General features: G+C 40.4%; 1 protein-coding gene and 1 pseudogene across 1 annotated transcript in view; both read right to left on the minus strand.

The window, feature by feature from the left end:
- The window catches only part of GXYLT2 (glucoside xylosyltransferase 2), a 105,905-nt gene that overhangs the window by 13,196 nt on the left and 75,607 nt on the right, over positions 1-17,102 (minus strand). The window contains exons 4-6 of the mRNA XM_066352147.1: positions 5,981-6,232; positions 4,787-4,910; positions 802-974 (exon numbers count right to left, since the gene is read on the minus strand). Coding sequence (XP_066208244.1) covers positions 802-974; positions 4,787-4,910; positions 5,981-6,232 — 549 coding nt within the window. The remainder of the gene's footprint in view (positions 1-801; positions 975-4,786; positions 4,911-5,980; positions 6,233-17,102) is intronic.
- On the minus strand, positions 12,328-14,470 carry LOC136382413 (probable ATP-dependent RNA helicase DDX5 pseudogene; annotated as a pseudogene).

Consider the following 17,102-nt stretch of genomic DNA (forward strand, 5'->3'; position numbering starts at 1 on the left):
GGAGCTGGCAACCAGGCAGCACACTAAGCTTGAAATAAATATAATTTTATTTTTATTGTATTATCTTTACCCTAACACATTACCTTCTGTTATATGGCATTTGGCACAGGGTTTCTCTTTCTGATATAAAATTTCTTCCTTTGGTGAATTTAACTTTTTTTTTTTAATGTATTTTTCTGAAGCTGGAAACGGGGAGAGACAGTCAGACAGTCTCCTGCATGTGCCCGACCGGGATCCACCCGGCACGCCCACCAGGGGGCGACGCTCTGCCCACCAGGGGGCAATGCTCTGCCCCTCCGGGGCATTGCTCTGAGGCGACCAGAGCCACTCTAGCGCCTGGGGCAGAGGCCAAGGAGCCATCCCCAGCGCCCGGGCCATCTTTGCTCCAATGGAGCCTCGCTGCGGGAGGGGAAGAGAAAGACAGAGAGGAAGGAGAGGGGGAGGGGTGAAGAAGCAAATGGGCGCTTCTCCTGTATGCCCTGGCCGGGAATCGAACCCGGGACTTCTGCACGCCAGGCCGATGCTCTACCACTGAGTCAACCGGCCAGGGCCCCTTTGGTGAATTTAAAGGAAGAAAAATGAGTGACTTACGTGGAAATATTTATGTAAAGAGTGAATAAAGTATAGTATTTGAGGGCAAGTGTGTATACTGAAACAGAGTGACTAAGTTTAGGGAAAACTGGTATAACTCACTGGTTGTGGGGAATTATTTGGCCTTCAAAGAAAATAATGACCAAAGCACCCATACTGCTTCATGCTAGTAAGCACATGTCTGCTGAGTGGTGGCAAGAACACACTTACATCCCGTATTGCTTCATAGAGTGCTTTGAAAGTTGGCTGCTTATCATCATGGTAGACGCCTCGATTCCCATGCAGAACAGACACACCTTCAAGCTCAGCCCCTTTGCAGTTGCTTCCATACATGCAGTGATCAGGACGGTAGTTCCACTGGCAGGGGAACACATAGAGACACTCTGGTGGTGACAAGAGAAAGACATGTGCCCACAGTCAGTGCTAGCTCTCCTCTGCACACCTGGCAATTAAACCAAAGTTTCCATGAACTGCACATGGCACATGATTTAAATGCACATTTGTGTGATTGTTGGGAAAACAGTTGTGCTAAGCTTGCTGACTTGTACTTTGCATGGTTAGTGCATGAGCACATGGCAGAGCCACATGTGTATAGCCTATGCAAGGCTACGCATGCTTGACCCCAAAGCAGAATGTGGGTTGCATGACCACCACTGTGAGTGGCTGTTTTGCTGTTTGTTTACCTGCTGTCATGAGAAGCAGTTTTCCCCTGCCTGTTTGCTCATCCACCATTGGAAGAATCTAATAAACAGGAATGGCCTGCTGCTTTCTGGCTCCAAAGTTCCTCTAACATCTGTCCAAATCCAATGTGAACTTGCCTGGCCTCAACCACCAGCATTACATCTGGCATAGTGGGCAAGATTTGGATCAGATTGGCATGGAGCCACTGATATCATAGAAAGGTAGAATAGAGGAGTGGCTGTTCTTAAACATGTGGTTCCCTGTGGCTACCTGATTGAGGGCCATGAACTGGGTGTTTTTGATGGCCTGACAAGCAGAAACTGAAATCTCTGTGCCAGAGACCACCCAAGTTTGAGAACTCCAGGATGAGCACTGACAGTGCCTATCAGCCATAGTTTCTGGAGAAGGAGACTGACTGCTTTTGAGAGCTTCAGTGTGAAATGCAGGCTGAACACCAATGATGCCTGGAACTGGAACAATCACTTGAGAAGAAATTATTTGAGAGCTGCAGTTTGCCCTAGAATGGAACACTGGAAATGGCAGTTGCTAGGGAAACCACTGCAGGTTCAAGAGCTTGAGTTTCAGCTCCAGGCCTAGAGCCAGCAGCCACAAGAGCTGAAGTGATCACTAAAGAAGGAGCAGCATTCATGCCAGCAGAGTGACTGAGTCAGTGGTAGCAGGTGTTTCCAACTCCTTCTCTCTCTCAGAGTAGTTGAAACTACTGTTGGCAGACTCAGAGCTCGGCTGGTGGTCATCCAGAAGGTAAAAACCCAGTAGCCAAAAGTAGTTGAACACCCTGTAGTCTGGCCCTACACCCAGATAGAGTTGATGGAGTTAGGGGTGAAATTTAGGCAGGAACCCACCAAGCTCCTGGTGGCTTGGTTGCTGCAGTTGTGGAACATAGGGGTGGATAGCATCAGGACCAAATTAAAGATAATGGGCTTGTTCTAATTGAAAAGCTGCTTATGACTTCCTCTGAGTATTAGTAATAATCACATCCTCAAATAATCTGCAATAGGCTGAGAGGATTTCTGGGGAGGCAACTGTGGGAATCTTTTGAATTCCTCTTTTTGGGAATATGAGCAGATTGTTTATGGAAGACAGTTTTAACCATTCAACAGAAGGAAAATGCAATAGTAGCAGAAATAGTAGCAGAGAGATACATTGTGGGATGGTATCTGCTCAGCTCTCTAGGATTACCCTCTCCAAAAACTCCTCTCCCCCAAATACACACAGGGCTAGCGTTAGAGTGGCCTGGGTTAGTGCCCCTACTCTAGCACTCATTAGCTGTTATACAAATTGTTTTTTGCTAGGTAGCTCTGTCTGTAAAATAGGAATTATATTCTCAGGGTTACTGTGAAGATTAAATAATATAATGCTGAGAACAGTATCTGGTACTTAGTACATGATAAATGTCAGCCATTATTCCTAAGCTCCATGCTCCTGGCCTAACTGACCTTTGCAGGAACCAACAGATTTCTCCCCTGAGTCTTGGGATTTGGAATAAAGTTAGTCTTTCTGTGGGGCTGGACCTGGAGTCCGAAACGTTGGTAGTTTGCCTTGAGGTCTGAGGAGCAGAGAATGAGTCTTCACAGAGAGTAGTAACTAGTCTCACTGGGAAAAATCTAGCCTGAGTTTCTCATCATTTCCTTCCCTGCCTCAGTTCCTGGGCTGAGCCTGCTCGCCTGTCTGACCTTAGTTTCTATGGGATACCAGTATGTTTATATATAAAAAAATATCCTTTGTCCTTAGACTAACTTTATGGGTCTTTTATTTGTAGTCAGGAATCCTATGCAGTACATGTACACTGAGAAAAAAAGACGAAATGTGCTGAACAAGACAAAGAAGCTGCAAACTTGAAAATCTCCATTATTATCAGAGTGTAACGGGTTGCAACATGCCACAAGTGAATGGCAACATATGCCAGTGAGTGCTGGGTATCTTTCCCAGAAACTCTGCATCAACCTGCTTCACCCTACCCTGACCCCAAGGATTGATCCAAAGATTTATCAGATTAGGCTTTAATTATTTTTTGTTGATTGACTTTAGAGAGACAGAGAGAGATAGGGTGAGAGAGAGATAAACAGAGAGAGGGAAGCATTTATTTGTTGTTCCATTCAGTTGTGCACTCATTGGTTGCTTCCTGTATGTGCCCTGCCTAGGGATCAAACTCACAACCTTGGTGTTTTTGGGACAACGCTCACCAACTAAGCTAACCAGCCAGGACCAGATTAGGTTTTATTTCAGCGTTTTGTTAAAGAAAATAAAGGTATATAATAGGTGCTTCCAGGGTGAATTGCAAGCACAGGCCAGAAGTCTTTATAAACAGGAGTCTCTATTTCAGAACTTTTTTTTGTAATTTTTTATTTTTTTACAGAGACAGATAGGGACAGACAGGCAGGAACAAAGAGAGATGAGAAGAATCAATCATCAGTTTTTCATTGCAACACCTTAGTTGTTCATTGATTGCTTTCTCATATGTGCCTTGACCGGGGTGAGGGGGCTACAGCAGACTGAGTGACTCCTTGTTTGAGCCAGCAACCTTGGGCTCAAGCTGGTGAACCTTGCTCAAACCAGATGAGCCTGCACTCAAGCTGGCGACCTTGGGATCTCGAACCTGGGTCTTCCGCATCCCAGTCCGACGCTCTATCCACTGCGCCACTGCCTGGTCAGGCTTAAGCTTTTTTATTTATTTATTTTATTTTTCCAAAGTTGGAAACAGGGAAGCAGTTAGACAGACTCCCGCATGCGCCCAACTGGGATCCACCCAGCATGCCCACCAGGGGGCGATGCTCTGCCCATCTTGGGGCGTCGCTCTGCCACAATCAGAGCCATTCTAGTGCCTGAGGCAGAGGCCAAAGAGCCATCCTCGGCGCCCGGGCAAACTTTGCTCCAGTGGAGCCTTGGCTGCGGGAGGGGAAGAGAGAGACAGAGAGGAAGGAGAGGGGGAAGGGTGGAGAAGCAGATGGGCGCTTCTCCTGTGTGCCCTGGCCGGGAATCGAACCCGGGACTCCTGCACGCCAGGCCGACGCTCTACCACTGAGCCAACCAGCCAGGGCTGAGGCTTAAGCTTTTTTAAAAAAATCACTGAACAAGTCATTTCACTTTGGGGTCTCAAGAATCAATTCCCTTTAATCTAGCAATTGTTCAGGCTAGGAGGGCCTCATACCCAGATTATAAGGTTTTCATTAATTCTGTCTCTCCCATTAATTTTGACTGTACTTCTTAGAAGAATTTGCTGGAAAAATCTAAAAGAAATTCTCAAAAATGGAGTTGGTGTTAGAGATTTCATCCTTTGGTCTTTTGTGTTAGCAGCACAAAAACCTGCCTCGCCTCTGTGTGATCCCAGGGGTACATGAAAAGTTGTGTCTCACAGCAGGGTGTTGTGGTGGTTGAGGGGACACAGGCACAAGTGAAGTGTCCTCAATAGCAGACATGGCTAAAATGTTCATTCTCTCTGGGCTGAGGTGGGCATATATTCCTATTCAAATGACATTCTGGAGAAACAAATTACCTGGATTGAAGTAAAAAATAATATTTAATAAGTCCTGGTCTCCCCATGTGATGGCATTCTTATACTTCTGGTACAGAGGGTACAACATGTCCTCCCAAGCTAATCCTGTTGGAATCATGCTGTTCTGGAAAAGAGAAGACTGTCAGAGCAGCTGAAGCAAAGCGAATCTGTCTTGTCCACTGAGAAACAACTTGGAGGGGCTGGTCCCCTCTTTCTCAAAAGAGCAAATAGGAAGGGTCCCGCTGACATCAAGGTACAGGACAAAGAAAAACTAAGGCTGTACACATGAATACCAGATGGACCAGGAACTGGTAGTTGGGCCATAATTTCTACTCAGAAAACTATGCTCCAAATTGAACCTCTTTCTTATGCTTAATTCTTGCCTCTGAAGTAAAGAAACAAAATATGAATAACAGAATTATGGCCATCTGAAGGTAAAACACCTTTTTCTTGTCTTAAAATAATAATTTAATTTAAAAATAAAAGCAATACATTCACAAACAAAATATTCAAACAGCATACAAAGGTCTAAAATAAAGTAAAAATATTCTTCCTTCATCCTACTATAATTCCCATTCCTACTTTCCTAGAAATATCCACATTAACAATTAATGGTCTCTTAGGTATTGTCCTGGAAATTTCTAAGGCATAAAAGGTATCACACTCTACAATATTATGCTTTGTTGTATTTTAATTTTTCACTTAATATTTTTTTGAGATCTTATTTCACTCATTGAATTACCTAATTATTTTTAATAAGAGTATACTTTTTTGACTAGTTCTCTACTGATGTTCATTTAGCTTCTTCCAATTATTTGCTAGGATGAAAGATGAGGCCATGTACAGCCTTGTACAAATATCTCTTTGTAGTTACATAAATATATCCCTAGGGTAATTCCAAGAATTTTTTCCATGTTTTTTGAAGCATTGGATTCGCAAACAGTTCAAACATTATGGACTTCAGAAACGCAATATAATAGTCCTGAATAGCAACTCTGCTGAAGCTTTAAATTCAATAATCACCTGGGCTCTTCCTGAACAAACAAATATTCCATAACTTTCCAAAAATGTTTCTGTTCCCTGGCTCCTTCTATTTCACTTGTAAGTCACCTACTTCCTAAATCATCACACTGACATTCTAGAAAAGACAAAATTTTGATTTTTAAAACAAGGAAATACAAAATACTTCCTTACCTTGAATTTAGCACTTCTTATACGAGTTAAATTCATTAGCATGACTCCTGAATTAACTCCTGCAGAGCCATAAAAAGGATGCTGAGCAAAGCGGCTGTACCAACCAATTCTGGGGATTTCGTGCTCCGGGGCCATAGCTGCAAGCTGGGTGGAATTAAACTTCCTGAGAAGCTTCCAGATGTCATCGACAGGCCTCAGAAAGAGAACGTCAGTGTCCACATAGAGGAGGGAGTCCACATCCTTTAAAATCACCTTTGTGTATATTGGGGATGGGGAGAAGGAAAAAACAAAACAAGTCAGAAACAAAGAAAGTGGCCTGCTTTTACTGATTTCATTGATTAATGATAAATTTTAGAAAAGGTATCACTCTTAGTTCCCATTCCTCCATCTCCTTCAACCTAAGTGAAGTGTCAATCAAGATGTAGAGACACAAAGGAAGATAAATCTTGATCAAAATTGATTCAATTCCAAGAACCTGGGCTATTATTGGTAAGGGCTGAACTCTCAAAGGAACGAGAACATCAGCAAATTACTGTGGCTCGGCCCTGGCTGGTTGGCTCAGCGGTGGAGCGTCGGCCTGGTGTGCGGGGGACCCGGGTTCGATTCCCAGCCAGGGCACATAGGAGAAGCGCCCATTTGCTTCTCCACACCCCCCCCTTCCCCTCCCGCAGCCGAGGCTCCATTGGAGCAAATATGGCCCGGGCGCTGGGGATGGGTCCTTGGCCTCTGCCCCAGGCGCTAGAGTGGCTCTGATCACGGCAGAGCGATGCCCCAGAGGGGCAGAGCATCGCCCCCCTGGTGGGCAGAGCATCGCCCCTGGTGGGCGTGCCGGGTGGATCCCGGTCGGGCACATGCGGGAGTCTGTCTGACTGTCTCTCCCCGTTTCTAGCTTCAGAAAAATACAAAAAAAAAAAATTTGCTGTGGCTCTGTGTTCTTCCATCCTACAATAAGGTCATCTGTTTTTTCTCTCTTAGTTTTTTCTTTGAACAGCTAGATATGGCATAACTTGAAATGGACAATGTCGAAACCAGGTCATACCAGGCTTTGGAGTAAATATTCTCTCTGGGTCCATTTTTTTCTAGTGTTAATGGGTATGGCTTTGCATCTTTTGAAATGATATTTTGAACTAAGGTTTAGCGTTGGAAATAGGCAAAGCAAGTTATGGCCAGCTTTGTTTGACAATCAGAGACTGGAAAACTTTTTCTTCTAAAGGGCCAGAGAGTAAATATTTTATGCTTTCTTAAAACCAGTCAACTTCACCATTGTAGCATGAAAGCAGCCATCGACAATGTGTAAACAAACAAGTGTGGTTGTGTTCTAATAAAACTTTATTCAGAGACACTAAAACTTGAATTGCATGTGATTTTCAAATATCACAAAATCTTTTGAAATTTTCAACAATTTGAAATGTAAAAGCTATTGTTGGTTCATGGGTTGTGATTTGTCAACCTCTGTTGTAGGTCCTTCAAGCAAACCACTTAAGTAAATGAATTCTCCTGTGCTAACTGCTTAGATTACCCAAGTTTTGCACTGGAGTTCAAGACTACAAAGACTTAGTTAGTAATAATGTTATTTGCCTTATTTTTCCATTGTTCCCCAAACTTAGAGGTAGATTAGTACCAAGTAAGTATTTGAATTTTTCTGGTTCCCTGGCCTAATATAATTCTAACACTATAATAACATTTGTTATGGACAGAATGTGTTTTTTCCAAAATTCATATGTTAAAGCCCTAGGCCCCCAATGTGATGGTTTTGGAGATGGGACCTTTGGGAGGTAATTAGGATTAGGTGAGGTCATAAGGGTAGAGCCCTCATGATGGGATTATGCATTTATAAGAGACACCAGAGACCTAGCTGTTTCAAAAAAAAACAACAACACTAAGATAGAAAGACACATGGCTTTCCTGGAGATTTGAAGGACACAGACCTACAGTAATGTGCTGCTGTTTTCATTCCTTTGAAAGTTTACCCCTTACCAGAGTTTGCTCTCCCTCTTTCTGCCATGTGAGGACACAAGAAGGCAGCTCTGTAAGCAAAGAAGGCTCTCACCAGAGCCCAACCATGCTGGCACCCAGAGTTCAGACTTCCAGACTCCAGAACGACGAAAAAATTAAATTTTTCTGGTCCTAGCTGGCTGGCACAGTGAACAGAGAATTGGCCCTGTGTATGATGATCTTCCTTCAATTACCACTCACAGCATACATGAAAAGTGACCATCTGCTTCTCTCCCCCTCCCTCTCCACCCTCTCTCCCTTTTCTACTCCCACAGTCAGTGGCTCCATTGGCTCCAGCATTAGCCCCAGCTGCTGAGGATAGCTTGTTGGTCTGAGCACATCAGCCTCAGGCACTAAAAATAGCTGATTGATTCGAGCATCTGCTCTAGACAGGGGTAGCTGGGTGGATCTCAGTGGGGGCACATCAGCACTCTGTCTCACTATCTCCCTTCCTCTCACTTAAAAAATTTTTTTCTTCTGTTTAAGCCACTCAGTCCATAGTATTTTGTTGTGACTAAGTGACAAGACAACATTCCATTGGGATCCCTAACTTGCATTTAGTTTAATTTTTTTATTATTTAGTGATTGATTTTAGAAAGACAAAGAGAGGAAGGGAGGGAGAGAGTGAGGGGAAGAGAGAGAGAAAAAATAAACATTCATTTGTTGTTCCACTTAGTTGTGCAGTTCCCATATGTGCCTTGACCAGGGATCAAACTCACAATCTTGGCATTTCCAAATAATACTCTGACTGACTGAGATGACCATCTAGGTCCATCCTCAATTTTTAAAACTTATGAACATGGCACTATAAGACACAGATATCTCAGAAGTTTCATTCTTGAATTTCAAAGCATACAGGATTAGCCAAAGGACTTATCTTCTCACCTATTAGAGGAATGGATTCTACAAACCAATAAAATAAAATGAAAAATGATCATCTACCATTTCATAAAAGATTATTATTTAAAAAAAATTTTTTTTATTTAGACAAATTTAACAGGATGACAGTGGTCAACTAGAGTACATAGATTTGGAGAAAATGTTTGGAGAAAACATCTCGACATTATTTGGACAGTTGATTATGCTGTATACATACCACCCAAAGTCAAATCATCCTCTGTCACCCTATATTTGTTTCTCTTTATACCCCTTCCCCCACACCCTCTCTCTCTTCTCTTCCCCTCGCTCTGGTAACCACTGTACTCTTATCTATGTCCATGAGCCTCAATTTTGTGTCCCACCTATGTATGGAATCATACAGATCTTAGCTTTTCCTGATTTACTTATTTCACTCAATATAATTTTATCAAGGTCCATCCATGTTGTCGTAAATAGCACAATGTCATCATTTCTTATGGCTGAGTAGTATTCCATTGTATATATGTACAACATCTTCTTTATCCAATCCTCTATTGAAGGGCATTTTGGCTGTTTCCATGTTATTTTTTTTATTGTTATTTTTTTGGTCTGTTCCAAACTGGCCACTGTGAAAAATGCTATGATGAACATGGGGGTGCATGTGTCTTTACGTAACAATGTTTTTGAGTTTTGGGGGTATATACTCAGTTGAGGGATTGCTGGGTCATATGATAGTTCTATTCTTTTTTTTTTTTTTTGGTAGTTCTATTCTTAATTTTTTGAGGAACCACCATACTTTCTTTCATAATGGTTGTATTGATTTACATTCCTACCAACAATGAATGAGGGTTTCTTTTTCTCCACAGTCTCTCCAGGACTTGTTATTACCTGTCTTCTGGAGAATAGCTAATCTAACAGGTATGAGGTGCTATCTCATTGTAGTTTTGATTTGCATTTCTCTTATAGCTAGTGAAGATGAGCATTTTTTCATATATCTATTGGCCATTTGTATTTCTTCTTGGGAGAAGTGTTTGTTCATGTCCTCTTCCCATTTTTATTGGATTGTTTGCTTGTTTGTTGCTGAGTTTAGTGAGTTCTTTATATAATTTGGATATTAATCCCTTATCTGAGCTGTTGTTTGAAAATATTATCTCCCATTTAGATGGCTGTCTGTTTTGTTGTCAGTTTCTTTTGCTGTGCAAAAGTTTTTTAGTATGATATAATCTCATTCATTCATTTATCTTTGCCTTTACTTCCCTTGCCTTTGGGGTCAAATTCATAAAATGTTGTTAAGGCCAAGGTCCATGAGTTTAGTACCTATGTTTTCTTCTATGTAATTTATTGTTTCATATCTTATATTTAGGTCTTTGATCCATTTTGAATTAATTTTTGTGCAAGGAGACAAACTGTAGTCATTTCATTCTTTTGCATGTGGCTTTCCAATTGTTCCAGCACCAGTTACTGAAGAGGTTTGCTTTTCTCCATTGTGTGTTTTTGGCTCCCTTATGAAAGATGATTTGACCATGTATATGTGGTTTTATTTTAGAGCTCTCAATTATGTTCCATTGGTCTGTATGTCTGTTTTTCCGCCAATACAATGCTGTTTTGATAATCGTGGCTCTGTAGTATAATTTAAAGTCAGATATTGTAATGCCTCCAGCTTCATTTTTTCCCCTTAAGATCACTTTGGTTATTCAGGGTTTTTTATAGTTCCATACAAACCTGATGATTTTTTGTTCCATTTTTTTTTTAAAAAGTGACATTAGAATTTTGATGGGAATTGTATAAAATTTGTATAATTGCTTTGGGTAATATGGCCATTTTAACTATATTTATTCTTTGTATCCAAGAACATGAAATATTTTTCCATTTCATTGTGTCTTTTTCAATTTCCTTTAATAATGCTTTGTAGTTTTTAGTATATAGGTCCCTTACATTCTTTGTTACATTTATTCCTAGGTATTTAATTTTCTTTTTGTTGCAACTGTAAAAGGGATTTTTTTTTTTTAGTTCATTTTCTGAAGTTTCATTGTTGGCATATAAGAAAGCAATAGATTTCTGTATATGAATTTTGTATCTGCTACAAACTGTATTGGTTTATTATTTCTAATAGCCTTTCTGCGGAGTCTTTGGGGTTTTCTATATACAGGAGTTTCTAACAGCCTTTCTGTGGAATCTTTGGGGTTTTCTATATATGCAAAATTGAAAACTTTACTTCTTTCCCAATATGAATGCCTTTTATTTCTTTCTCTTGTCTGATTGCTCTGGCTAATACTTCCAGAATTATGTTGAATAGGAGTGGAGAGAGTGGGCAATCTTGTCTTGTTCCTGATTTTAGAGGAAAAATTTTCAGTTTTTTACCATTTAGTATGATGTTAGCTGATGGTTTGTCATAAATGGCCTTTATTATGTTGAGATATTTTCCTTCTATACTCATTTTGTTGACTGTTTTAAACATAAAAGGACATTGTATTTTATCAAATGCCTTTTCTGCATCTATTGATAGGATCATATGGTTTTTGTTCTTTGTTTTGTTGATATGGTGTATTAGGTTAATCATTTTACATATGTTGAACCATCCTTATGTTTCTGGGATGAATCTCACTTGATCATGATGAATCATTTTCTTAATGTGTTGTTGTACAGTGGTACCTTGAGATACGAATTTAATTCATTCTGTAACCGAGCTTGTAAGTCAGTCAACTCATATATTAAACTGCTGATACTGGACCCGTGCGCCAACATGCCAACTAGTGGCAGTTTCCTCAATCACGACTCGTATCATGGAATTTCACTCGGATCTTGAACAAAAATATGGACCAAGTCGCAGCTTGTATCTTAAAAAAATTCATATGTTGGTCTGTTCGTATCTCAAGGTACCACTGTATTTGATTTGCTAGTAATTATTTTTTTTGCTAGTATTTTCTTTAGGATATTTGCATCTGTATTTATTAGAGATATGGGTCTGTATTTTTCTTTATTTCTTTTTTTAGACTTCTACTTTTTAGGGAGAGAGAGAGAGAAGGGGGAGGAACGGGAAACATCAACTCCATATGTGCCTTGACTAGGCAAGCCCAAGGTTTCAAACCAGCGACCTCATCATTCCAGACCAATGCTTTATCCCCTGCACCACCACAGGTCAGGTTTGTAGTGTTCTTCTATTTATTTATTCATTCATTCATTCATTCGTGTGTGTGTGTGTGTGTGTGTGTGCGCGCGCGCGCGCGCGTGTGTGCGTGTGTGTGTGCGTGTGTGTGTGTGTTGTCCTTGCCAGGTTTTGGTATGAGGGTTATGTTGGGTCATAAAATGTGCTTCTAAGTTTGTAAGTATTGCTTCTTCTTCAATACTTTGGAAGACTTTGAGAAGGATAGGAACTAAATCTTCCTTGAATGTTTGGTAAAATTCACTAATATAGCCATCTGGCCCTGGACTTTTATTTTCGGGGAAGTTTTTTGTTTTTTTTTGTGTGTTTTTTTTTAAATATTTTTTATTGGAAGGTCATGCATTGCCTTCATTCATTGTATTTGAAATCACTGTACATTTACTTTTGTGAAAACACTGCCTGCATTTTCTAGTACAAAAAAACCCTAAAAATTGTTTCAGGAATGTAGAGAAAGAAATATCCAACTTAAATAGCGAAAAAGTGCACCATAATTACTGCTGCACTGCAGTCATTTCTGCATTTCCCATGTTTCTTAAATAACTATCTTGTCTGATAACACACAATATAAAAAACAATTATGAAAAACAGACATTTACATATACTTCTAAAGTCTTATTGAGAATATCCTGTTGGCATTGGATACCCAATCATAGGTGCAGCTGCAGTGGCAGGATATGCATATGCCTGTTGGTTCATACCATTGTGCATATTTGAAACATTACTTCCATATTGCTGAATGCCATCATAACCATACCAGCCCTAAAACTGGCCTGTATACCAGCAGACACAAAATTACTTCCAAAGCTCCCATTAGTGTAATTTGTAGCACTGTAAACACCATTCTGGGTTTTTGCCCCAAAATCTCTCTTAAGCAGACTAGAGTAACCTCTGTCATAATTTTCTCTGTCTCTAAAGGTATTAAATCCACCCCTTTTGCCTGCAGAGTATCTGTCCTGATGGTCATCCTTCATGCCTCCTCTACCCCTGGAACGACCTGAACCTCTGTCTTCAGCCAACTGAAGCAATTTGGGATTAATTGCTTGATTAGCTTCCAGAAGCACAGAGATAAGGTCGCTCACTTGCTTTATGTTATTAGGTGTAAAGAAAGTGTATGCTGTGCCTGTTTTGGTACAGAGCAGTTCTTCCAATTCGATGAATATAATCCTCTGAGGAGTTAGGGTAGTCATAATTGATGACAAATTTCACATCTTCCACATCTAGCCCTCTGGAGGCCACATCTGTAGCAATCAGAATAGGAGGGTTTTCCATGTTTGAATTCATTTAGAACCCAGTCATGTTCCTGTTGACTCTTGTCACCATGGATACCCATGGCAGGCGACCCATCTCTCCTCATTTTCCTAGTAAGTTCATCACATCTTCTTTTGGTTTCAACAAAGACAATGGTTTTATTCTCCCTTTCACTCATGATCTCTTCCATCAGACGAGTAAGTTTTTCATCCTTTTCTACATCATGACACACATCCACAATCTGAAGAATGTCACAGTTTGCACTCAGTTCCAGTGCACCAATGTTTATATGAATATAGTCTTTCAGGAAATCTTCAGCAAGCTGTCTTACCTCTTTTGGCCAAGTTGCACTCCACATTAGGGTTTGCCTATCAGGTCTTATCTGATCCACAATCTTCCTTATTTGGGGTTCGAAGCCCATATCAAGCATTCTATCTGCTTCATCAAGGACTTGGTAGGTGGTTCGTCTCAGATTTGTCTTCCCACACTCTAAAAAGTCAATCAGTCTTCCAGGTGTTGCAATACAGATTTCCACACTTCTCTCCAGATCACAAATCTGTGGTCCCTTAGGAGCACCACCATAAATACAAGTAGACTTCAATCGACATGCCCTACAGTACTCAGCAGCTATTTGCTGCACCTGTTGGGCCAGTTCCCGAGTTGGTGCTAGCACCAAGCAAATAGGCCCATCACCTCTCTCTAGGAATGGCTGATAATTGATATGAACAATGGCAGGGAACAAATAAGACAATGTTTTCCCAGATCCAGTCTGTGCTATTCCAACCATATCCAATCCACTTAGAGCGATTGGCCATCCCTGAGCTTGAACAAATAGCAGTGGGTTCAGTAAAGTTCTGTCTTGCAATCACATCCATGACATTTGCAGGAAAATTTGCTTCATAAAAATTCAGAACTGGCTTTGGGCAGTTGTGACCTCTAACTGTAACTTCCTTGCTTCTTCTGTATGTCTCCACCTCTTGCGCTGTGCACCTAGCCAAATCAGGGTGTTCTTGATAAAAATTCTTCTCAAATTCGGGCAGCTCATCAAGATTCCACTTCTTTTTAACTAGTTTCTCCCCAGGGTTTCCAAACTTCTTCCCTGATAGAGGCCCTGCCTTACTTCCTCCAAATGGAGGTGCACCAAACCCTCGATCACGGCCGGGGTCCCGGTCACTCGAATAGCCCGACAAGACGTCAATGGTTGCGGTTGGCCAGATCAGAGTGAAAGAGAATCAGGTGTGACCAGTCGCTGGAAGGGGCTTGGCGTTGGTGAAGCCTGGCGGGGGCGCAGCGGTGGGGGGTGGGCACTGACAGCAGCTGGGACAACTCACCTAAAGGTCGGTGGAAATGAATGAGGTCGGGGAAGTTTTTGATAGTTCTATTTCCTCCCTACTTATCAGTCTATTTAGGCTTTCTACTTCTTCGTGACTCAGTCTAGGGAGATTGTATTGTTATAGGAATTTATCCATTTCTTCTGGATTGTTGAATTTAGTGGCATTTAGTTTTTCATAGTATTCTACAATGACCCTTTGTATATCTATGATATATGTGGTAATTTTTTCTCTTTCATTTTGAATTTTGTTTATATGAGTCTTTTCTCTTTTTTCTTAGTGAGTCTTCCCAGGGGTTTCTTAATTTTGTTGATCTTTTCAAAGAACCAGCTCCTTGTTGTATTGATTTCTTCTACAGTTTTCTGTTCTCCATTTCATTATTTCTGCTCTAATTTTTAGTATTTTCTTTCTTATGCTGGTTTTGGATTGCCTTTGTTCTTCATTTTCTAGTTCCTTGAGATGTGATGTTAGGTAGCTTACTTGGGCTCTTTCTTGTCTTTTCATATAAGCCTGTAATGATATGAACTTTCCACTTATTACTGCTTTCACTGAATACGTCACCTTCTATCTGGTTTCCTTTGTGCCCCTCCCTTCCCCCCACATCTTCCCCCCATCCCCTCCCTCTCCTTACTCCCCCCCCTCCCCGTTACCATCACATTCTTGTCCATGTCTCTGAGTCTCATTTTTATATCCCATCTATGTATGGAATCATATAGTTCTTCGTTTTTTTTGCTTTACTTCTTTCACTCAGTATAATGTTATCAAGATCCATCCATGTTATTGTAAATGATGCGATGTCATCATTTCTTATGGCTGAGTAGTATTCCATAGTATATATGTACCGAAGCTTTTTAATCCACTCATCCACTAACGAACACTTGGGCTGTTTCCAGATCTTCGCTATTGTGAACAATGCTGCTATAAACATGGGGGTGCATTTCTTTTTTTGGAACATTGCTATGGTGTTCTTAGGGTATATCCCTAAAAGTGGAATAGCTGGGTCAAAAGACAGTTCGATTTTAAATTTTTTGAGGAATCTCCATATTGTTTTCCACAGTGGCTGCACCAGTCTGCATTCCCACCAGCAGTGCAGGAGAGTTCCCTTTTCTCCACATCCTTGCCAGCACTTATTCTGTGTTGTTTTGTTGATGAGCGCCATTCTGACTGGTGTGAGGTGGTATCTCATTGTGGTTTTAATTTGCATTTCTCTAATGATTAGTGATGTTGAGCATTTTTTCATATGCCAATTGGCCATCTGTATGTCCTCTTTGGAGAAATGTCTATTCATTTCTTTTGCCCATTTTTTTATTGGATTCTTTGTCTTCTTGGTGTTGAGTTTTACAAGTTCTTAAAAAACTTTGGTTATTAACCCCTTATAAGATGTATTGTCGAATACATTCTCCCATTGTGTAGTTTGTCTTTTTTTCTGTTCATGTTGTCTTTAGCTGTGCAAAAGCTTTTTAGTTTATATTGTCCCATTTGTTTATCCTGTCTTTTATTTCACTTGCCCATGGAAATAAATCAGCAAATATATTGCTGCGAGAGATGATAGAGAGCTTACGGCCTATGTTTTCTAAGATGCTTATGGTTTCATGGCTTACATTTAAGTCTTTTATCCATTTTGAGTTTATTTTGGTGAATGGTGTAAGTTGGTGGTCTAGTTTCAGTTTTTTTGCAGGTAGTTGTCCAAGTTTCCCAACACTATTTATTAAAGAGGCTGTCTTTAATCCATTGTATGTCAAATATCAGTTGTCCATAAAGCTGTGGGTTTATTTCTGGGTTCTCTGTTCTGTTCCATTGATCTACAATATATGCCTGTTCTTATGCCAGTACCAGGCTGTTTTAAGTACAAAGGTCTTGTAGTATAACTTGTTATCGGGAAGTGTGATACCTCCCGCTTTATTCATCCTTTTCAAGATTGCTGAGGCTATTTGTGTTCTTTTTTGGTTCCATATAAATTTTTGGAATCTGTGTTCTATATCTTTGAAGTATGCCATTGGTATTTCAATTGGTATTGCACTGAATTTATAAATGGCTTTGGGTAATACAGACATTTTAATTATGTTTATTCTTCCTAACCATGAGCACGGTATATGCTTCAACTTGTTTGTGTCTTCCTTGATTTCTTTTACCAATGTTTTATAATTTTCCGAGTACAAGTCTTTAACCTCCTTGGTAAAATTTACTCCTAGGTACTTTATTTTTTGGTTGCAATAGTAAAGGGGATTGTTTCCTTAATTTCTCTGACAGTTCATTGTTGGTGTATAAAAATGCCTCTGATTTCTGAGTATTAATTTTATATCCTGCCACCTTGCTGAATTCATTTATCAGGTCTAGAAGGTTATTGACTGCGACTTTAGGGTTTTCTATATACAAAATCATATCATCTGGAAATAATGATAGTTTTACTTCTTCTTTTCCAATTTGGATGACTTTTATTTCTTCTTCTTGTCTGATTGCTGTGGCTAGGACTTCCAGGACTATATTGAATAAGAGAGGTGAAAGGGGGCACCTCAGCTTTGTTCCT

The sequence above is a fragment of the Saccopteryx leptura genome, chromosome 10 (genome assembly GCF_036850995.1).
Source record: "Saccopteryx leptura isolate mSacLep1 chromosome 10, mSacLep1_pri_phased_curated, whole genome shotgun sequence".
Lineage (NCBI taxonomy): Eukaryota > Metazoa > Chordata > Mammalia > Chiroptera > Emballonuridae > Saccopteryx > Saccopteryx leptura.